Consider the following 25,139-nt stretch of genomic DNA (forward strand, 5'->3'; position numbering starts at 1 on the left):
TATAGATTTGCGTTTCATATTTTTCTTTATTGAAAAATGTCAATGTAAACAAAATGGTATAGCTTGAAGTAAATTTGAATTTACAGAGTATAAATGAAGTTATTCCCTCAGTACTGTGTCAGTAAAATAAATCAAAATAAGCTTCAAGGAGTTGTTATCAGAAAACATGTTTTTTAATGCAAGGAAGGCATTAATTACAAATCAAATTAGAACCAAAATAACATTTTAAAAAGACAATATCTGACAAAACATTTTATTAAGGCTGTGTACACTTTGACGAACATGTTTTTTGTAGGGTGGTCATATTTTAAAGTTTCAGTGTTAGTGACCAATATCATGAGAATTAGTGGTGTTTTTATGTAAGAGATTATCAGTGCTTGATATGCATAATCTTTGTAGCGTTCATACTTATTAAAAACTAAAACAGGAACATTGGACAATTAACACAAACAAAGAATATAATAATTTGTTTAGAATGAGCTCGCTAATGAGTTTATCAAGTAATTGTCGGAAGCATACTCCAAAATCAGCCATAATCTGTGGACTTTGGATCATAAAAATACAGATCGTATTACTGCTTTGTCCATCCCTGCTGTATTAGGTCTGTTTTATTTTGCTAGGTGTGTAGCTTTTGTCCACTGACTCGTCTTGCAGAAACATATGAAGACAGCGTTCATTTTGTGCCAAGGGGTGTCCGGACACTCTGAAAAGAAACAAAAACATGTAAAGAGAAGGGTTTCTGATTGAGAACACAAAAACTTGGTGCTTATCCTCTAAACTTAGATACTTATGTTGTGTTCACTGGTGTAGGGAATGAATTTGATTCCAATACATTTACCCCCCATCCCGACAATTTATTCATCTTAAAAAGTATACACATCTACACACTAAGGACATGTATTTCATATCCTACTACTGTGTTTTGTATAATTGCTGCTCCTGTGAAGATCATGATTTACCAGGTCCGTCAGCTGCTTCTAAAAAGACTGAAAACAGAATTTCTGAAGTGAGGTGGTTTTAGAAATGACCACTAGGGGCGTGTGTGTAACTCAGTTTGGAGGTAAACCTTTAACTATGTAACATAAAAAGTTTATTAAGATTTCAAAAGCTTTAGCCAAACTGCAACATTCAATAATGAAAAGGTTAAAATGAAACACCACTGGAAGGATATACCAATGAGTTACTGCTTCATTTTAAGCGAGCTGTACGAATATTATGCAACTGTGGACACAAAAATGCAATTTATTTGCACTAATAATGAACCAGTAGGCATTTCCCAATACGGAATTTTTCAATAAAACTTTTGGGCTGTACACAGGTATTACTAAGTGTACATACATTATAGCACACACTGTTTTTTATTTTTTATTATTTAAACAGTTTGTATGATGTTTTATTAGATAAAAATGCCACAGGAGTCTTTATCAGAAAGTAACTGAAGTAGACAAGCATGGTGGCTAATACCTTCATCGATGTTATAGTTTAATATTAACCTGAAAAATAAATGCACTAATCATAGGATAGTGGTAGCTTTACACACACACACACACACACACACACACACACACACACACACACAAACACACACACACACACACACACACACACACACACACACACACACACACACACACACAAACACACACACACACAAACACACACACACACACACACACACACACACACACACACACAAACACACACACACACACACACCACTATGGAACAAGACAAAACAGCATACAGGATCCTCATGCAGTAAAATGAAGTCGTGTTGTTATGTATTGCTTATTTATTATACTGTTCATTTATTTTCAGTAATCATATGAAAAAGTGACAATTGTTTATTGACAGTTTAAATAAAAAAATAAATACGCAGTTTGTCCTAAGATGTTCCATGATTTGGCAAGGAAAAGGCTATTAATTTCAGTCTCTACCTTAAATACATATCTTAAAAAGCCAGCAAAGAACTACCACCAAGAGAAAAAAATGTCACAATTGATAGGAATTTAAATAATAATTTAAGATGATGGTAATTATCATGCTCATTTTTAGTCTTTTTTACTTTTCATATTAAAAACTTTGTTTACACTCAAACATTCTAAAAATAATTATTTTCAAATATGTTTTGAATCGTGTCCAAGAAAAAAAAAAAATGACTCATACCGATCGCAGCACTCAAAGCTGTAATTATATTATGACTGACAAATATATGTCAATAATATTCAACCTCTCTCTTAGAAATGTCTGTAGCTAACTATCTCCCAGTTCAGAAAGGACACCCATTCACAGATGTACAGGAATAATACACATTTGTATTCACTAAAGAATCTCAGAAGTAACTGCAATTGGAAAACAGGCTAACATAATGCGCTCAGAAAAAGACTCAATTTCTGTGTTATGTCCCATAAATTCACCCACTGCTAGTTATTGGTATAAAATGTGTAAATCTCTTCTCGTACCTCTATATTTCCCTGATAGTAGAGCAGTGTGTTTCAACAAAAACAAAAAAGAAAGCATCCCTGTATGTGAGCACGTTGCATTTATTTTCACCTCATAGTCTAATGTAGTCAGTGGCAACTTGCTTATAGCTACATACAACATTTAATGTGTGGCTGAGACAGAACCACAAAACATTAAAATATAAAACTTTTTTTTTTTTTTTAATGTTGGATGAATGTAGATTGTGAAAAAACGGTCTCATTAGAAAATAGTAGACGGTGCTTTTGAAATACCGATACATATAATAACTATTTGTTGCACGATTTAAATTACAGCACATCATTATTTGAAGAAGGTTCGTATTTTAAAAATGATTACAGTCATGAATATTATCATTGTTTCGTATGTAAATGAGACAGCACTACTTGTTTGAAAGTTTTTAATATTTACATAAATTGGATGAAAGAACCTCAAACATTAGTCATTAAGAAAAGAGATGCTGAGGAGTTAAGTGGCATTGTGTATTTTTTTTTAATTACTAATGTGTTACCTCAGCCAAATTATCAAGTTTTAAAGATTACAATTCAAATGGGAAGCTTTGGCACATTTACACATGAAACACAGATAATCGCTATGCCTATAATCACAGCAAATAATTACAATTACAATATAACTTTTATTGTTCAGGCAAGAAAAAGAACACCACCTTAGATCAAAAATAAGCACAGGAGCATGCAACATTCTTCCAAAGAATTGTGTACTGTAATTTCAATTGTAATTAACATAAATTATACATGCCAAATTCAACACATTTGAAACTCAGGTAGACTCCACTGTGCCCTTTCCTCAATTTTAATCATTCTTCAAGCAATTATCAAAAATTGCATTCTACATGACATGAATGATATATTCTGTATTTTATTTGTTAACTCCTCTGAAGTTGTAAGCACTTTCCTTTTGTTGAGGACTTGGAAACCCTCCTTCTCAAACAGCCAGCTTTTGTTTGTGTAGTCGGACACTTGCTAAGTTGCTTTTGAGTTTCTTTCACAGAAGTAAAGCGATTCTTCCATCCCCACTTACTTGTTTAGAAACTGCTCCAGCCCCTGCCTCCTTTCTTCAATAAATGAGTCATCGAATATCCCATCATCTCCTCGAAAAGGAAGCTGACGGAAGAAAGCTTTTCCTGGTAGAGGGGGCACCACGACCTAATGTAGAACAGAACAGAATTCAAAATCAGTCTGCTAGTCTGAAGGTGAAGAGTCCCATACGTTTACATATTAAAATCGTTTGATAAAAACACATCATAAATTATAATGAGTGATTCTGATTTTCAGTTTTTTTATTTAGTATACTAAAAGTAACAATTGAATACTAGTGAAAGCTTCTAGTAGTTTCCTGGTAAGCTTTTTAGTTCTTATTGACTATTTTTTCTTGTAGTGCCCACAAGTTCTGGAGTGTGCGGACATCCTAAGAACTGCTAAAATCAAATAAGAGTACTGTAGAAAATACAGTAAACTGCATCATGAGTTTCTAGTGTTCTTTAAGTCATTACAGAATAACACCTGTTTAATTTGCTTTGTTTCATCAGTTAAAAGATTGAATAAAAAACTCTAATAGTTATGATAGACATTTTCGCTAGTAACACTGATGAAGAGGCTGTGTGGTCCAGTGGTTAAAGAAAAGGGCTTGTAACCGGGAGGTCCCCGGATCAAATCCCGGCTCACTCACTGACTCTCTCTCTGTGTCAGTCACTCAACCTCCTTGTACTCCATCTTTCTGGTGAGACGTATTTGTAAGTGACTTTGCAGCTGATGCATAGTTCACACACCCTAGTCTCTGTAAGTTGCCTTGGATAAAGGCATCTGCTAAATAAACAAATAACAACAATAATAACAACAACTAGCCAAAACTCTTACTTGAAGTCTTACCATAATATAATTAGTAGTGGGGTTCAGAAAAATATAGCATTATACAGGGCTGGAAGTTAACTTTTTAAGGCTATAGTGAGGATTTGCTACCTGCCTGGAAAGTAGGTAGCAAAATGGTCTTATTTGGTAGCGGTTTATTCAACTAATAATTATATATATAAATAATTACAAAAATAAAACACCTACCTACTGTTTTAAATAGACTGAATACCCCAAACTACCACATAGCAAGCCTATATTTAAATCAGAAAGTATTGTGCTCAACTAAGTAATGGAACTAATGCAGTTCTTTGTTGAAATGTATTTTGTTTTATCCTTAAGTTCTACAAGAATGCAACCATACAGAGCTTTCAAACAGAAGTTGGGCACGTCTAACGCTATATTTTGCCAAACTACAGATGGTTGTAATAAGCAACAGCCATGGAATTTTACTGCACAAACAGAATTGTGAGACTCTTCCTGAGTAAAATGGAGTCTAATTTTCACATAAAAGTTCCATTACTCTGAAAAATGAGAAGCAGCACAGACGGTCTTTAAAACTCACTAAAGTACTTAACTGACTAGTTAAAAGGAGAATTGCACAGTAAAGTGGACCCAACAGTATTTATTATCATTTTTTCTCTCAATCTGAAGTGTTCATGAAGTATTCATGATTTGTTAAAGTGTTTTTTAGATGGAGTTTGGGACATATTAAAATACACTTGTTCTGAAGAATGCATACGCATAGAGGGTGTCCACTTGCATAACCAGTCTACCATGCTAGACATTTTAAAACCTAAACATGTCATCTTTTTAAAATTCAATTCACAACCAGTGGTAAGAAGTATCACTGTTCTTAAGAGAGCAGCTTGGTATGGATGTGTAATATTAGAGTTATCGTAACCAAAGTTCTTTAGATTTACTTTGGGTCATTTTCTGTTCCTATCATCACATGCTAGTGACTTTTTTTTAAAACTCACAACTTTAAAAGCACTTCTGCGGCTTCTCCAGAGTTTGTTCAGATAGTCTGATAATTGCCAAGTTTCACCTCTTGGTTCTGAAAGTAAAAGGACAGATTTCTCTCGCCATTCACTTCAGTTGCAGATCCTCAATCTACCCTCAAAAGCAGCAAACACACACACGTCGGCCTCTTCTTTCTGTTCAGCCACAGTGGAATTAGCAATACGTTCTGTACAGAAACCTGACTTTAGTTCCTTTTTTCTGGACTGCACTCAGATCTAGGGAACATACCAATTATACTCAATTGGATTACCTGAGGGGCCACAATGTGTATGTTATTTAATGGTCTGTTAATACATTACCTTGCTCTCCCTTTCTAATTCATTTCTCAGCCACTCAAAGTCACTGTATCTTCTTTGGACACGGGTTTCCTTCAACTTGAAAATTGGAAGATTTGTCTGAAACAAACAAACAAACAAAAAATTAAATAAATAAATCGGTCTAAGTCTATTTTTGTGTTACCTCGCCTCTGAGTATTGTGTTCTGCTTATAAATATTAATATTTTGCTTCTATATTAACTGAAAATGCCCTCCCCCCCCCAAAATAAATAAATAAATAAATAAACAAACCTTACAGGCTAATAGTTTAAAAATCTTCAAAAGGCTTTAACTGGACTTGTGGAAGTTGTCCTGTCGATTTTTGCCAGTGAAAACAGTTCATCATCAGGATCACAGGCAGATAGTCACAAACCTCTGAAAGAACCTTGTCCCTAATGGATCCGTTGCACTACTTTAATGCTACTCGCACAGTGCACAGTCCAAGTCCAACAGTAACCCCCCCCCCCCCAAAGCTGTGGATCACCAACAACATTTGTTCTATTCCTCTTTTTGGTACAGTAAACACTCATGTCCTTGGTACAGTAGCTAAAATCAAGCAACACTTACATTACTGGACAGTCAAGCCTGACTTGTGTTTTTCCTTTTCCTTCTGGCCTCTGCCATCTGCTCTTGACTCAGAGACTGAGCGGTTACCCACTGTGGACAGGAGGTAACGTCAAGTGTACAACTCATTACTGCAAGATGCAGGATCCCTAATCTAATTCACAGATTGGGTGTCATTTTTATGAATTGATTTTTTTTTTTTTACTATCAGTACATTCAGCACCAAAAATATTTTCCTACTCCCTGTTGTATAATATAAAATGGCTACATTTACAGAACGATATTGATCTGGAACATAACGTTTATGTGTCTCGATTGTAGGTCATATGGCCTTATTTGAACAAAGATAGATATGTTATCTGAGTAATTACTTTAAGACTACAAATTTAGAGACACTAGTTTTCCAACAAAGGTTCCTTAAACAAGGTAATTTATGCAGGAACTAAACAAGCAGTAAGCCTTAACACCTTTGCTTCAAAGGAGGGCCACCTGGCCAACCTGACTGCGGTCCAGACTCCCTGCACTCTTGGGGGTCACGTTTGGGCTGATAAGACCACAATAAGTGGCAGAGATATTTAGGAAAATTAAAAGATTTCAAACAAAATAAGCAATAAGGAAAGTGCATTGGAATTAAGAAAACACTGAGACTAAATAAAGTCTAGCTATTATTGTTGTACCACGGCCTTGAAACTGCTCCGCGCCCATACTTGCGAAGCACAAGAACTGCCAGAGACACTCTATACAGCAAGGATAGTTTATGTGTTTTCCGGGTATTGGCGCAGCAAAAGTAAATCAGCCAAAAGCACCATTAAACTTTTAATTTGTTGTTCCCAACACTCTTAAGATGAAATGTAGAAAAAAAGTAATAATACCTGTGTGACGGGGTACTCCCCGCCCCTATGTATTATTATTATTATTATTATTATTATTATTATTATTATTATTATTTATGTATTTAAAATATGACAGCAAAAAGCCTTTTTGTTTAAATGTGTGTGGGCAGACAAACGTCGTTCGCTATTTAATATTGTGTTGATTCAGCAGGGAGAGGGTTAACTTCCTCTCCCTGCCTTCAGGTGGTCAGGAGATAAATCATCGCTAATTGTCTCATTAGCTCCTGACCACCTGCTATACAGGGTCTCGCTCTCAGAGTGTGTGAGTCTGAGTTGGAGAGAGACGTATCGCATGTAAACTACAAAGAAACAAAACGAATGCTACTTACTTTGAAACATCCTGAAGGTACTTGTGTCCTTTATTTGTTTGTTTGTGTTAGTTTATTTTGGCCATCGTGCCCTTTATTTTGCGTGTTCCTTTATAAAGTCTGTTTATTATTTAATAAAACCAGAGTGCGGCCATAGCGCCTCAGTTTCACCCGTGATCCAGTATCCCTGTGTGCATTTACTTCCTGGTTCTGACGTCACCCACAAAGTCACTTGGTCACAACCTGTCATACAGTAAGAGAAATAAGTTGCCAAAGTAAGGTAAAAATGTCCTTCTCCTCCTCCTTCTTCCAGACCCCAGGCACTTTTATGCAAGCATATGTATATTACAGGACGTCCGAGTTTAATGACAATTAACTTGTTTTGTCAACATGGAAATAGACTAGGGAACCCACTTTAAATTGCTGGGCACTTTTGATAACTTGCCATTTATTCACATTTCCAATGTGTTTTTGTTTCAGATCTGCCTCACCTCTGTCTGGATACATTGTTGGTACAGTAATGTTGCGTTATGGAGTGCATTATCAAAATCATCATTAGCAGCTTTGCAGACATTACATCTGTTTTTACTGCTCTGCTGTCTTTCGTCTCCTTTACAAATTGCTGGATTTTTTTCTTGGCCTTTTTTTAACATTGTTGACAATTTCCCAATACTGTATTTCCATTGGTAGTAATGGTAGTTTGAGCAAACCTTTTGATTTTATGGTTTATAAGAAATTAATAGGTCATGTGTAGGGTGTCTCAGAGAAACCATCACAGTTTGAGCAGATAGAACCAATCAGCTTTGCTTCATGGTCTTCTTGCCCAAATTGCCCTTTAAATAATAAAAGACACACCCTACACATGGCACATTAAGTTACAGTATGATGTCTCAAAATCTAAACTTTTACTTTCCTGCTTTGTACTATAATAGTAAGGTACACAACACAGTAAAATACAACGCTGTGAATGGTGTGTGTAGAACAAACATTGTAGTTGCAAAACCATTATGAATATTGCCTGGCAGTAGGAGAAAAAAAACCAAAAAACAAAAAAAAACCATCTCCTGCATGACTTAAGTCTAACGTACCATGTCAGTGTCCTGGCCTTGAAATGGTTTCCCTGGCAGCAACATTAGCTTTCATTGTACAGAACCTTGTGTATCACTCAGTTTGCAATCTGAAATGCATTTCAGATGTACAGTTAGGAAAATTCTTTGCCTGGATTTATAAATCGAAACACAATTTCACTGAAGGGACTATTATCCCTAAGTCAGGACTGAACAAAAGACAACATCTGATTTATTTTTGCTTTTTTTGTTCAGCATTCTTATCCACAACAGGGTATAAAGTGGTCGTCCAGGAAGAAAGATTAGCTGTTCTCGGAGGCTAGGCTTTGGATTACTGTTTTATTTCACCATTAACTTTTTACCTTAGCTCTACCTGGCCTTAAATATCACAGCTTCTTTGTGAGCCAACAAGAGGAAAAATAAACCTAGACAATGCTGATATTTTCTTTTTCCAGGTGAGACTTTACATTTTGAATTCCCTCCACTCGGGTTACAGAAACAAGCTGATTAACTATCCCTCTTTGTCAGCCGTGTAAAGATCAGGCTTGTGAAAAGCGTTCCCTTAGAGTTCTGTTACCTCTCGGCACGGAAGTCTATTAAGTTAATCCCTGAAACAACATATCATGGTTACAGGTAATAGGCTGCTGAAGATGTACTAATCCACTTCAATTTGCCTTGCAATTCCCTTTTAAACTCCTGACACGACCCTTGAAGCTGAATGGGAAATAAGATTTTTTTAAATTGAAAATCATTTTTAAAGAAAAAGCGTTGAGGTGGGTAAAATATAAATGTTTAAAAGAATACCTCATACCCTATATACTGTATATATATATATATATATATATATATATATATATATATATATATATATATATATATATATATATATAAAAATCTGTTTATCATTCCATATTAAAAAATGTCTGATTTTTTGATTAGTTAGTTCTATGAATCTTCTAATGAAAAGTGGCTGAGTGGCTTTGAAGACAAGAGGAGAGTGGGGCAGATATATTGTTTATTAACAAATCCACAGTTTGTGCTACGAATCCACAGAAAACTGTTGATTCGTCAACGAAAACACAGAACAATTCAACAGAAAAGCGAATACCGTTTTATTACGCAACAATCAGTTAATTATAATGTATTATCACACATTTCAAACATAACACTTAGAAATGGGCTTGCGATTTCAGTTTAGCATTACGCATTTCATATACCTTTTGCATTTCATTTGTTTAATCATTGTTCAAACATGATTACAGCCCACTTACAGTTTGCCTAAGTACTTCTTGAAAACCGATCGCTGGCAATGATATTTAGGTCTTCATCTGTTTTAGGTTCGGCAAAACGATCTGTAACTTTAGTCTCCGTTCTTGGTTCAAATTCCTTAGTTTTTTGCATTTTTATTTTTCTAATGCCACTTTCTTGTTCTACAGCTATGTCCAAAAATGTTGCATTACCCTATATAATTAACACATTCTGCTTCACAGTCGAATGAAACCTGCTGAATAATGTTACATTAACATACTGAATTACATACTGCTTTGTAGTTTTCCATATACTTAACGAAAAACTGACAAAAACTGAAAAATGTGACATTTAAAAAATCTAACACAAAACACTGTACTACTATTTTAGCATAAAATTATTTAGCAGATACTTATCCAAAGCAAACATGTATGTGTGTGTATATATATATATATATATATATATATATATTTTACACACACACACACACACACACACACACTCACATATAATATATACAAAATAATTATAAAGAAAGAAAATACAAAAAGTTATATAAATAGGAATTTACAAATAAAGATTGAATAAGCTGGTTTCGAGAAGACGGTGAAACAAGTATCCATCTTATGGTTGTTTATCCCTTCCTGAATGCAAGGCATACTTTACCTTTGGTGCCATCTGTAAGCAAGCCTGAGTGTGACATATGTACAGTACATATTCAGTACAGTATGTAAAGACAGACAAACTGTAATCTCCTTACATCCCCAATACTAATGTTATCCAACACATAAGGATTTTATTGTAACCAGCCTATATGTAATATATGTGCTGTCTCACTGATTTAACGCTTTATTCAGCCATGCAAGCACAGCAACCTATTAGCTTATACATGATGGGGGAAAAAAAAAAAAAGAGTACACAAAAAAGCTACTGTAATTTGTCTTCAGATGCTACAAAAAGCCACGTACCCCCACTTGAAGAAACAGCTCACCCTGCACTACAGCAGCAGCAAGTACAGATTCCTTGAATTCTAATTATCCTTGAAAGGGCTTTGAAACGAAACACTGAATCAGCACTTCATACTGGAATGCTGATGATAAATCTGCACCAAGCTTTGCAGTGCGTGGCAGCTTAGCCTTTAATTGCTGTACAAACCTGATGTTTCCACCAATCTCAAAATTTGGTATTGGTACAGCTTCATTTTCACAAAGACCCTTTAAATGGTAAGATACAGTGGACTCTATGTACTATTAAGGGCTTACCTATTTATATATGGTGTTGTAGAATTGATGCAATGTACTAAACATCTTTTTTTTGTGGACAATAGGTATACAAACAATGGCTGTCATTATACAGGAGAGCTCAGTATTTACATCTCATTATAAATCGGTTTGCAACACCGTACATCAAGGTTTAGAACTCCCGGCAAAGTTAAATAAGTTCTGTATACTGAACAGAAAGAAGTAATATCATTTACGAGTTAAGGGTTCTGTATGGTTCCAGCCAAAAAAAAATAAAAAATTCCAGAATGATGAAATGTATATATTAGTTTCTGAAATAGATAATGAGGAAATATTATTAAACACCCAGTGCAAACACATCTGAAGAAAACAAACATGGAAAGAAATAACTAACTAAATTCACTGGGACATTGTAAGCGACAGACTCTTGAAATGAACAAAAAAATGGCATGACCTTCGGGGGCTTACAAAAAAGAAGGCAGCAGAAAATGAAAATCAAATAAGACAAACTGGAGGTGGGCCATCATCCGAAGTGCAATTGACACCCGAAGAAACGTATTTTATACACAAATCAACATTAACATTTGAATTGATCTTTAGTGAAAAAAAACAGTGCTGTGGGTCTGCAGGGAGAGCCGAGCCCTCACTTCTTGGGCACAGAGATCACCACTTCCGTACTTCACATGTAGAATATTGAACTGTTTTGCTCCTATTAATATATGGAGATATATACGTGTATAACCCATACAAATAAGCAAAGAATACACTAACCGTAAGAAACCCTTGAGAGATAAATAATGTAAGCTTGAATATAGCGTGCCTGGTCTGGAACAATGGGTGTGAATAATATGTAAGAGAGGTGAAGGGAACCTGTATCAACTCTGTGCTGCATAGATTTAATTGGTACAGTTCTTATTTTTAGACCCACATATCAGAAATCAATTAGATAAAATAAGCTAAACATTTATTTAAAACATAAAACTCAATCGCAACAAACAAATAAAGGGTACCTGTGTGTGGCCTTACACAAATCTTTTTTTGCAAACGGATGCACTTCTGTTTCAAAACGCCAGTCTCATTCGCTCATGCAATAGGAGAACAGTGAGACTAGCTGATTCTGAACCAAACCATTCCATATACAGGGGGGTGTTATGCATAGGATTATTAATAATAATAATAATAATAATAATAATAATAATAATAATAATAATAATAATAATAATAATAATAATAATAATAATAATAATAATTTCAAGATGTAATCCTTATTTCTTATGTTTAAGTTAATAAGTTGTATGAAGGTTGTGTATAATTGTATAAGTGAGGTAATGAAACAGCGTGATGTTACTGTCCATGTCTTAATATAGCTAAAGTTAGAGATGGAACCCATTATACATTCACCGTTGCAACTCGCAGGTTCAAGTTATGTAACTACTATAGAGTGATAAACTGTGGTTCTGTTGAGTGTATGGGGAAATGGGGACGGCAGGGGGCAGGGTAGTGGGGAGAGGGAGGCGGGGAGGGGGGCAAGTATGACAATTCTATATTATGAGATTCATAGGACATGCATATGAAATTGGTTTGAAACTAACAGACATAACAAAATTACAGCGGCAGGGATGAAACTAAGTTACAGTAATGAAAAGACTTTAATACATCTACGAAGTAAGAAAAAGAAAAAAAAAATGTCAAGATACATAAAGCCCTGTATCTTTATCTACATTACCGCTTAACACACTCAGAGGACCATATCATCGTTATGGAAATATAAGCAGGGTACTGCACTATGGATGAGAAGACCAAAATACCATGTTGAAAAAAATTCAATACGGTTATGTGATCACAAACCATTTCATTAATAGCATAGATAGTACTGTATGTATAAAATGCATTTCACCGGCATCTGAAGAGGGTGTATTTTTTTGTTGAGAACATTAACAATATCAACCACAGAGCATGATAGTTTGGTATTCAGATTTGTTGAGATAACCACCTACATTTGTGGTACATTATGGTGGTCCAGAAAACAAAAGCAGAATTCATTAGAATTGGGTGTTTTAACATGAATACCATAAGTGTATTCCCCACAGGGCTAACTTATATCTTAATGCAATAAAAGATGGAAAAATATAGGGAAAAGTTATATTAGGTTCACTGTTGTTTAGATCCCAGTATCATAAAGCCAGTAGTCTCTAGTATTGATATGAATAGCAGATATTAAAAAAAAAACAACTATATTATATATATATATATATATATATATATATATATATATATATATATATATATATATATATATATATTCACAGAGTCGGGATATTTGAACGGTATATGTGAAATGATAGTCATCTTTTATTTTGAAATGACTTGGAATCCAGTTTTAATGGATCTGTTTTACTTCTCCTTTTTATTTCCTGCCCCCAGAAACTGTTATTTTCTGGGGGATAAAATTAACTCAAAGAGGGACAAATGGGCCTGGAAAAGGACAGGTGACACTAACACACCGTGACACTGGTTAGCACTAATTGCTCAAATGTTTGTCTATTGCAGTATTTTAAAACTCATCTAAGCACACTCGCATTTCTTAAATTCATTGTGGAAAATGGCACCCAACACATTTTTTTCTGTTTGTTGTAATTATAGACCGCTCCCTACCAATAAACCTCTTCTAACACTGCACATTGTTCTGAATTGTGTAGTGGAGATATGTTGAGGATTAATATGCACAGGGGGCCAAGCCATTCCACTTGTTACCTGTGCTGGATTGAAACACTTCCCAATAACCTGACTCCCTGATGTACATCCAGCAGCTTTTTTTATACATTGTTATTGTGTAGCAGGGATCACGAGGAGCAATGAGTCTATGAATAACCTTTTTTATGGACCAGTATCAGTGCTGTGTGTAGTGCTAGGACTTTAACATCTACTTGTTGTTCACAACATCAGCCACTTTAACAGGCGTAGGTCTGGTATTCAAATACATGCATGGCAGCCAGCATCACAGTTACTGTAGAAACAATACCAGCCCTCATTAAAAAAAAAAAAAACACAAAGGTTGTGCCACACAACTGTGAACAGCCCAAGGCTGACTGTGCATCAGCTTTTAAGAGGACGGATCAAGTCAAGTTAAAGAGCCTCCCGCCTCCCTCCTCCCTCACACTCCCTGGAAAAACAAGGATGAAAAATGGAAGCAAGGCACAATTACAATGCCATCTCATCGCATCATAATCCAAAAAAAAAAGCACAAAGAACTACATCCCTCCAACTCTCTGCATTCTCTCTACAGAGTTCAAATCTGAAGCAGAAAGCTGCTTTGTTACCATAGTATCAACTTCTACTTTTAATACTGTCATTTCATGTAGGCTATGCAGCCTTGATACAATATGCTCCCCATTTCCATTAAAATAGTTGTCTGAAAGGATGTTGTATAGTTTGGATTACACTTGACTGTGGTTGACAGGCTGCCCAGTTTTATTACTAAGCAGAGGTCAAAGGGGAGATGCTGTAAAAACAAAAGCACAGACAGATCTTTAGCTAAGTAGGTTCTTATGAAAATGCATTACACAACCCAAAATTTGAAAGGGGTTTGCAATGTGTCACCATCTTTCATCTTAATGGCATGGATGAAACTAATTTAACATAAGATCTCAAACGCTGGAGCCTTTTGTCAACAAATCCACATGCACTGTACAATTCACAGCTTTACTGAGATGTGCAATGCATTTCTTCCCAAATCCGCTGCTGGTCCACTCTTTCTCTTTATTTAAGCAAATATCCTAACAAACAATAAATCACTTGCGACTCTAGACTGCAGAGAGTAGAGCATTATTTCTGAATGGAAATGGAACATTTTTCTGCAACATGGGATCGATCAATCAGCTACAAGAAATTGGACGAGCATTGGTGGACTGAATGTCCTATTTTTTTTTTTTTTTAATTTAGTCATTGCCAATTATTTTTATTATTTTCTCCCAATTTGGAATGGCCAATTATTTTATTATGCTCAGCTCACCGCTACCAACGCTGCGCTGACTCGGGAGGGCGAAGACGTACACACACTGTCCTCCGAAGCGTGTGCCGTCAGCCGACCGCTTTTTTTCACACTGCGGACTCACCATGCAGCCACCCAAGAGCTACAGCGTCGGAGGACAACGCAGCTTTTGGGCAGCTTACAGGCAAACCCGCAGGCGCCCGGCCAGACTACAGGGGTCGCTGGTGCGCGGTGAGCCGAGGACACCCTGGCCGACCTAACCCTCCCTCCCCCCGGGCGACGCTCGGCCAATTGAGCGCCGCCCCCTGGGAGCTCCCATCCTTGGTCGGCAAAGGAATAGCCTGGACTCAAACTCGTGACGTCCAGACTATAGGACGCATCCGGCACTCTACGCAAGTGCTTTTACTGGATGCACCACTCGGGGGCCCCCTTTTTTTCTTTTTTTTTTTTTTTTTAAATAACAATTGTCTATAAAAGCTGTAATAGTAATAGACTATGTCATGCTTGCCATTTGTTGTGTGGAAAACAAAAAACAAAAACATGATTGATTCTGCTGGTGTATATAGTGTAACAAATGGGTGTGGTGATTGGGGGGGGGGGGGGGTCCTAGTACATGAAGCAGAGGATGTGACGATGGACAGATTAGGCATATCTATTTATGTTCCGAGTATTTTCTTCCCCCTCTGAAAATGTGCTTTTATACTAGAGATTAGGGCCCACAGTGTTGTGCCAAGACAAACGAGCCTCAATACATCACTGTTGAGTGCCGTTAGTCACGAGAAACTGGATTATTTTCTTACTGATTAAACACTTTGAGTTGTTTATGTCACTTAAAACATTTCTTCCTAATGGATACTTGTTCAATAACAAGATAAAATTGATTATTAATTTGGTAATTGGATTTGGTTTTTGCTCTTTTGTTACTTTTAGTTCAAAACAGTTAAAATGCTTGTCTCTCACGTTGTGGGAATGCAGTCATAAGTTCCTCAGAATCTGTTTGAAATCCCACTTACAGAAAAAAAAAAAGTGTGCTTCACTCTGTCCACTGGCTACCTATCTCTGCTTGTATCCAATTTAAGACCCTTGCTCTTGCCTATCACTCTATTCGTCATACTGGCCCTTCCTATCTCCAGTCCCTCGTGTCTCCTTATATTCACTCTCGCCCTCTTTGCTCGTCCTCTACTGGACGACTTGTAATGCCTTCACTTCACTCTCCTTCCTCCCGTGCTCGTTCCTTCTCTTCCCTCGTCCCCCTGTGGTGGAACCAGCTACCGGTTATCCTCAGGACTGTTCAGTCTTTTACTGCTTTTTGTTGTCTTCTCAAAACCAACTTATTCAATCTTTCTTTGTAAATTCCTATTTATATATCTTTTTGTATTTTATTTCTTTATAATTATTTTGTGTGTGTATATATATTATATATATATATATATATATATATATATATATATATATATATATATATATATATATATATATATATATATATATGTATAATGTGTTGTACATATCTCTCTCAAGGGATCATGTGTTTGAATCAAAACATTGGAGGTATTTATAGGTTTTTGATGGCATGACAAGGACTTGTTATTATTTGTATTCAAATCCATGATTTATTCATACATGATGTAATCTGTATTAATTCTAATTAACATGAGTTTATATAAACATATTTATGTTATCATGCACATGTTTGTTTTGCATTTTAATGCCCGAAATGTATATACTTTTATATTTTGTTTAATTTTCTGTAAGTCACTTTGGATAAAAGCGTCTGCTAAATAATTAATTAAATAAATTTAAAACACTCAGTGGTGGTACATTTATAATTACTAAAAGAAGCGTAGTAAATTCATCAACAAAATGTTATAGACACTGAAGCTTAGTTATTCAAATGGGATCGTTGAATTTTTACTTTAGTAATTCTAAACTAGGCCTCGGCTGTTCCAGGTAAATTCAGCTCTAGAAACTAAAAGTAGTTACACAGCAAAGATGCGCAGCAACAGAGACCTGTGAAGCTGTGATGCTAACCTTGATCGTTGCCCCTTAAATACAAAAGCAATCCCAGCAGTACACAAGGGTGTTTTCTGTTGTCTCTTTGCTCCTTTACAGTTCTTATTTTTCCAGTGAAGCTTTTTGTGCTTTTCCTGAGGGGGCCTGTGAGGGGGGGGGAGGTGGGGGGGGGGGGGGGGGGAGTCTCTTACCCTTGTTCATTATTCTGCATTCTGAATGGGAGAGGATTATAAAAAAAAGAAGTTTATGTAAAAACGGCCAGGCCTATTCTGTTTCATTGATTCTTAGTTATTCTCATACTAGTGTCAATGCAGGAAGCAAACTTAAAATTCATATATTTTTATGTTCGTTTTCACAGATTAATTATCATTAAAATTTAAAAAAAAAAACAGTAACTATAGAACTTGAAGTTGGGCTGGTAGTAAATGACAAGAAAGTTAGGTTACTTGTGTGAGATGTTCTACTTTTCAGCAGTCATATGTAAAATAGGGTCACTGGAGGTTTTATTCTACACAATCATGCTGATTACACGCGTATGCTAATCATTACACAAAAATCAGTACAGTAGTCCTATCTTTAACCTAATCGTTGCCAGAGCTTTGGTAAGTTACTTATCTCTAGACCAATTACAGAGCTTGAGGAACTAGGCCTAAATCCTGAGCTAACTGGAACCTGTCCATGGCTTTACAGTTACGAGTCAGCTTCTAATAGATTGAAACCTAAAGCCATTAAAACATACATAGAACAGTACAATATTAAAATAGAATAAAGTATCATGCTATTAGTCTAAGCATGGTATTGTAAAATATATGCAACAAGAGCAATGATGAAATTTGATTGGCCCATGGCAGCCATGTTTTTTAGTGTAGCAACTTCATAAAGAAAACCATACTTGGATCATGTATGCCAAGTTTTGCTTCGATCAGATTAGCGGTTTCGGAGAAGATGACATTTGTGTGTCAATTAGGTTATCCAACATGGCCGTCACACCACTGACCTAATCAGCTTCATTTCGAGCATCGTGCATCTTGGACAATCCCTAACCACGTATACTAAGTTTCGGAACTCTGCGGTAAGTGGTTTCCGACAAGAAGATGTCCAAAGAATTGTCCAAAATGTGTTGTAAAATCCAGTATGGCTGCCAAACCATGTGACCAATCGCGTTCATTCAGCTGTGGACATTAGTTCCCATTGGCGTCTACGGTTTTCATTTTATGCAACTTTTAAGGTTTTGTTAGCGGAAAGAAAAATAATAATAATAATCTTAACAACAGCAGTAGGCTTCCCTGCCATGGGCTTGGAAGCCTAATAATAATATTAATAATACAGTGTGCCTATAGAAAAAAAAAAATAATAATAATCCTTAATTTATTTCAATATCACAATGTATTCTCTGATGCAATATTAATATTCATATTCTTTACATGCAATATCTGAATGATTATGCATGTTAGTGAAAAATCACAATAAAAATGTTAAACATTAATATGTGTTTGTTACATATGTTTTCGAATGGTCATATGTTAATTATGTATTTAATATATTCTAAAATTAGCCAGCCTCCACTTATAAGCCCCTGTTCAAATTTTCTGAACAAGGCACTGTTCTCCACGATAAATGAGTTGTGGCATGAGCCAGGGTACTTGGCAACTACATCCATGATAATACATTGAGCATCATATAAAACTTGCACAGTTAAAGAATGATGATGTTTTCATTCCTTGAATCTGGGGATATTGCAACATGTGTGCAATCTATTACATTACTAGCATGTTTGGGAAGCCAGACAACTGATAATACTTGTGTTTGGTTCTATTTGTTCCACATCCCCAATTGGAAATAGTATATACCTTTGCCCTAAGGAAAAGTGCATCTGTGACATCAGTCAGTATCTTTGACAGAAGATTGACAGATGCCTGATCTGTCCCCAGCTATTGTCTGGATGGCACCCGTTGCATGAAAATGAATGGCTACTGTAACCTTTACAGGTACAGGTATAGGGTGACTGCGGGCTGTTTGTGATTCTAAATTACACAGCTCTGTTATAGCGCCTATATCCAATCTGTATCTACACATAACTTATTTTAGAGTTAGATCTAGAAATGTCTGACGGGGACGAACTATTCTGGGCTTAAGGTAGGGTTGTTTTTTCCCGCTCCCTTCCCTCTTGTGCTGCAGTCGAAGAATTGGAAGCGCCTCGATATCCTCCATTGTAGATTACAGCTCAGTAGCCCTGTCAGTGGTCGCAGTTTAAATAAGACACAAGGGGGGCATGGCTTAATTAGCGAGTGTATTTTGGTGTTTTACACCTTTTGAAAATAAGAGGTTTTTTTTGCAAAATAGAACCAATTATGAATTTCAATTGCTTAACAAGCTGTAACGCAAGCCTATTTTCAAAAAAGCGCAAAGCCTAAAATTCCATTGTGCCACTGACATATACGACTTTTGAAAATACATTTTGCAACTTATCTGGAGTTGCAACGGTGTTTTGCGACCAGTTTTTCCTTCTGCCCCTTTTGAAAATCATGCTGTTAATGTGTGATTTATAGTATTCACACATTGTCAAACGGTTTCTGTCAACAGAAAAAAAAGAAAAAACATACAGTGCGTGAATGCCGCCTGATGAACCTTTGAAGGTTTAGAACTACCTTTGAATTCCTGGCTAGCGAAAAAACCTTCGAAACTTTAAACACAGGCCTATGTTATACCACTAAGAATCTAAATGATCTTACTTAATTCATTCATTTAGGGGTGAGATTTGCCTTGACTAGCATCATCATATTTGGAAACAGGTCGATTAATGAGAATGATGTTTTGGGTAAAATTCAATTCTGACTTTGTTGTTTCAAATTGCACAAAAGAAAAGCTCAGCTTATTTTCATTTAAAAGTATGAATTATAAACAAGAATTAGTTTTGCCATTCTAGGCTGGCTTTGCAGACCCTGCATAGCACTAATCTTTGATGACATTACCCTAGGTGCTGTGAAACCAGCCGTCTGTCTCATAAACATGGAAATACAATAAATATATGGACTTCCCTGATCCCTGTCTATTCCACTGGAAAATAAAGTCAGTAAAGAAGTTGAAGAAGTCATTAAGGGGTTTTCATTGGGATCACTGTTGCTGCCCCAAGAGTCAAAAGATTGAACTTTATAGTGTTGTTCAAGCTATTATTCTGAGCCCAAATGACAGTGACAAAACATGACAGTGACAATGTCAAAAAATAAAATTAAAAACTAAATCAAAACAGCAAATTACCTTGCAAATGTGTAAGCCAATACATTTTGTGCATACATAATACATATTTAAACCACTCGCGTAGCTACATTTCCATGAACTTCTTGTATGCGATATCAGTAAAAAAGTTAGCAAATCTTTATTTTTTTCCATTGTAATATACTGCAGCGCAAAAACATTCTATTGCTATACAGCGCATCTCATTTAAAACCAACACTGTTTACCAAACGCTAATCATCACAGAATACAAAATATTTCAAGGTGGAAGTAATCATTTATCTCATTTTTTTTAATTACATGAGGATATTTTAACAGAGGAGCATAAAAAAATAAAAAAAAACTTGACAAAGAATGCCCTTCTCCACACCCAGCCCGTGCACCTATCAGAAGTGATGAAGCTCTGTACTGCCTGCTCGGTCCTATTGCCTTGTAAAAAGTAAAAGATTACTGTACAGTAGCTTCAAATGAGTTCAGGGAGCTATTAGCTAATGCAGCTAAATACAGTTTGTATGTGGGATTTTTAAAGTATTCAAAGTTTTTATATTTGTTCCAACACAATACATTCAAATGTAACACAATGAGTTGTACGTAGAGAAACATACTTCAAAAAATATAATCTTTTTCTTCTCCATTTAACAGTTCTGACACACATATCTCATGAATAAGACAACGAAGTGCAGCTTAATGCTTTTTGCATGAGAGCTGAGGCTTTGTTGCTTTTGGCTCCTATGGATTGTGAAGCTCCATGCACTGTAAAAAAAAAAAACCTTGTCATTTTTACAGTAAAAAACTGGCATTTGGGTGGCCAGTAATATACTGTATAAAAAAAGGGTATCACATTGTAAAACAAAAACTGTTGTTTTTACAGTAAAAACTGGCAGCTGGGTTGCCAGTAACGTACCGTATAAAAAACAGTATCATAATACGGTATTACGGTAATCATTCCTGGAACACTGTAAAAATTACAGTAAAAATGCCAGTGAACTGCCATAAAAATAACAGTTCTAAATATTTTTAAAAATAAAAAACCACGCACTTTACAGTAGAATACGATAAAAATAAGACTGAAAGTTTAGCAAATTAACTCCTACTGATATTTTGCTCTTTACGGAGCTGCTACAGGAGCATTTCCACTCATGCTCTTACAACAGCAATACTAGCACTGAACTCCACCAAAAAAAAAAAAAAAACGACACAAATAGAGGGTAGCCCACTCCAAGCCCTGACCTACCACAAGTGGTGACCCCACAAGTGGTGACCCCACAAAACATGAAGAAAACACATAAATTGTGAAGGAACACAAATGGCATGCAAATTTAGAAATAATTGTGCAACCGCGCAGCACATTTAACACATAATAACACAAATAACACTGTTAAAACACTACCTTTTGCAATCTGCCCTGCAATGGATTCTGGGATTCCAGTTTTAACGTAATTAGATGTAATAGCTACGGTATTTAACCGTAAATGTTACACAAAGGTTTTTTTTTATTAAGACATTTTTACTCTGTTAAAACATTATATATATATATATATATATATATATATATATATATATACAGTACTGTGCAAAAGTTTTAGAAAGGTGTGAAAAAATGCTGTAAAGTAAGAATGCTTTTAAAAATAGACATGTTAATAGATTATATTTATCAATTAACTAAATGCAAAGTGAGTGAACAGAAGAAAAATCTAAATCAAATCCATATTTGGTGTGACCACCCTTTGCCTTCAAAACAGCATCAATTCTTCTAGGTACACTTGCACAAAGTCAGGGATTTTGTAGGCATATAGTCAGGTGTATGATTAAACAATTATACCAAACAGGTGCTAACGATCATCAATTCAATATGTAGGTTGAAACACAATCATCAACTGAAACAGAAACAGCTGTGTAGGAGGAATAAAACTGGGTGAGGAACAGCCAAACTCAGCTAACAAGGTGAGGTTGCTGAAGACAGTCATACACCATGGCAAGACTGAGCACAGCAACAAGACACAAGGTAGTTATACTGCATCAGCAAGGTCTCTCCCAGGCAGAAATGGGTTTCCAGATGTGCTGTCCAAGCTCTTTTGAAGAAGCACAAAGAAACGGGCAACGTTGAGGACCGTAGACGCAGTGGTCGGCCAAGGAAACTTACTGCAGCAGATGAAAGACACATCATGCTTACTTCCCTTTGCAATCGGAAGATGTCCAGCAGTGCCATCGGCTCAGAACTGGCAGAAAACAGTGGGACCCTGGTACACCCATCTACTGTCCGGAGAAGTCTGGTCAGAAGTGGCCTTCATGGAAGACTTGTGGCCAAAAAGCCATACCTCCGACGTGGAAACAAGGCCAAGCGACTCAACTATGCACAAAAACACAGGAACTGGGGTGCAGAAAAATGGCAGCAGGTGCTCTGGACTGATGAGTCAAAATTTGAAATATTTGGCAGAAGGCAGTTTGTTCGCCAAAGGGCTGGAGAGCGGTACATGAATGAGTGTCTGCAGGCAACAGTGAAGCATGGTAGAGGTTCCTTGCAAGTTTGGGGCTGCATTTCTGCAAATGGAGTTGGGCAGAATTAATGGTCTCCTCAATGCTGAGAAGTACAGGCAGATACTTATCCATCATGCAATACCATCAGGGATGCATCTGATTGGCCCCAAATTTATTCTTCAGAATGACAACGACCCCAAACATACAGCGAAAGTCATTAAGAACTATCTTCAGCGTAAAGAAGAACAAGGAGTCCTGGAAGTGATGGTATGGCCCCCACAGAGCCCTGATCTCAACATCATCGAGTCTGTCTGGGATTACAAGAAGAGAGAGAAGCAACTGAGGCTGCCTAAATCCACAGAAGAACTGTGGTTAGTTCTCCAAGATGTTTGGGCCAACTTACCTGCCGAGTTCCTTCAAAAACTGTGTGCAAGTGTACCTAGAAGAATTGATGCTGTTTTGAAGGCAAAGGGTGGTCACACCAAATATTGATTTGATGTAGATTTTTCTTCTGTTCACTCACTTTGCATTTTGTTAATTGATAAATATAAACTATTAACATGTCTATTTTTGAAAGCATTCTTACTTTACAGCATTTTTTCACACCTGCCTAAAACTTTTGCACAGTACTGTGTATATATATGTATGTATCACCGCTATGCTTTACAGTGCGAGAGGTCCCGGGTTCATGCCCGCCTGTGTGTGATGCGCCTGCCTGCGGGAAGATTGCTACTCTATATATTTATATATATTCAAATTGCCATATTTGTGCGACCACATAGCACATTTAACACATAATAACAACACTGTTAAAACACTGCAATCTGCCCTGCAGTGGACTCTGGGATTCCAGTTTTAACGTAATTAGATGCGATATCTACGGCATTTAATCGTAAACTACACATGATTTTTTTTCAACTAATGTGAAAAAACTTTTTTACGGGAAACTTTCTGTAAAAATAAACACATGTTCTTGTTTTAGTATGAAGGTAATTTGCTGTTAAAAGAGAAGGTATTTTACCTTCACCATTTACCATATTTTTACCCTAGCATTTACGGGCATTTTTTACAGTGTGGAACAGGTCATGATGGGGTCATACAGTTCAGAAATTCCTTTACAAAAGCATACGACAGCAATGTCAGCAGGTGGCACTTGTATTGCATGAACTTTCGATAGTTGTCAGTACAGGGATATCAGCCTAAACGGGGCAAACTCGTGTTTTAGAAAACTACGTCACAAACGTAGGAATTCCTATTGGGTATGAAGTTGCAACACAAACTTTCATGCCAGTTATTATATTGTGACGAGAGGAAAACAAGCTCAAGCGTCATATGAGGAGGGTTATTATATATTCACAACCGAATTATACGGACTGTTTTATTTCAATATAAACCTGTAATAATTAGGCGCGTGGAGAAAAGGGTGACCCCTTATTATTATTATTATTATTATTATTATTATTATTACTAGTAGTAGTATTTTGTTTACAAAATACACTCACATTAACAGCCTGCAGTGTCACTGCTAAGACGAGATGTCCCAATGTGAACCAACAATTTAAGTTTGGCCTTTACAGAATGTCAGAAATACAATTTAATGTAGTGTGTTCGAGGTTAAATAGTGCGAAACCTTAGCTTAAGTTGTAATTGTAATACATGATTATTGTCGCTAAACTCGTTTGACATTTCCCCCGGTTCACACATAAATTACACACACAGCAGCAGGCCAGGTCCCGTGCTCACCTTCAGTCTGATCTCGTAAGTGGTGAACCTCCCTCTGCCAACCCCAACAGTCTGGGGGTTACTCACGTCAATCTCTAGAAAGTTACTGGGGGGTCCATATGCGTCGTTCAAGTTTTGTGGTTTAGACATCAACCTTCTTGTATCGGCTATGGCCTCATCCATTTCTTACTGATCTCTGCCTCTAACCTCTCAAAGACCGAGTTTCTGTTTCCGATCAGCTGAGGTTCAGCTGACAGAGCTCGAAAAAACAATCGACGAATCTTCCCGCACCGCACAGACCAATGGGAAGTGTAGTTTTAAAGCTTCAAGTCAAACTTTGAGTATACAGTACTATAATTTCAAATGCACATTTTCAGTAGCATATTTTTATATAGATAATCCTCAAATAAACCGTATACCACGAATGGTCATCAGTATCCTTTTTATAAATGTTACTGAAAATGTACAGTTGTGAATAGGGTGCAAACAAAACTACAAACAAGACAGGTTGGCATTTGTATATGGGGCGTGATACATTTGATAACTAAATTCATTCTCAAGGAAATCGGGATCCCGTCTTTCAAACTCAAGGTTTTTAAAAAATGTACACAAAAAAAGTTTAAAAGATTAAAAAAATATTTTATTTTCAGGACGTTTCGAGCAAAAGCCCTTCTTCAGCTATTTATGTTGTCT

The 25,139-nt window shown here is 36.3% G+C and overlaps 1 protein-coding gene across 1 annotated transcript; it reads right to left on the reverse strand.

Moving 5' to 3' along the window:
* LOC117410601 (sorting nexin-3) lies at window positions 1-24,723 on the reverse strand. Its single transcript, XM_034017269.3, has 4 exons — window positions 24,468-24,723; window positions 5,672-5,767; window positions 3,523-3,647; window positions 1-703 (listed from the first exon to the last, which is right to left on the reverse strand). The coding sequence occupies exons 1-4, from the start codon at window positions 24,627-24,629 to the stop codon at window positions 598-600; spliced, it is 489 nt and encodes a 162-aa protein (XP_033873160.1). The 5' UTR covers window positions 24,630-24,723; the 3' UTR covers window positions 1-597.
* Window positions 24,724-25,139: the final 416 nt, after the last annotated feature.

Source organism: Acipenser ruthenus, chromosome 6 (genome assembly GCF_902713425.1).
Source record: "Acipenser ruthenus chromosome 6, fAciRut3.2 maternal haplotype, whole genome shotgun sequence".
In the NCBI taxonomy this organism is placed as follows: domain Eukaryota; kingdom Metazoa; phylum Chordata; class Actinopteri; order Acipenseriformes; family Acipenseridae; genus Acipenser; species Acipenser ruthenus.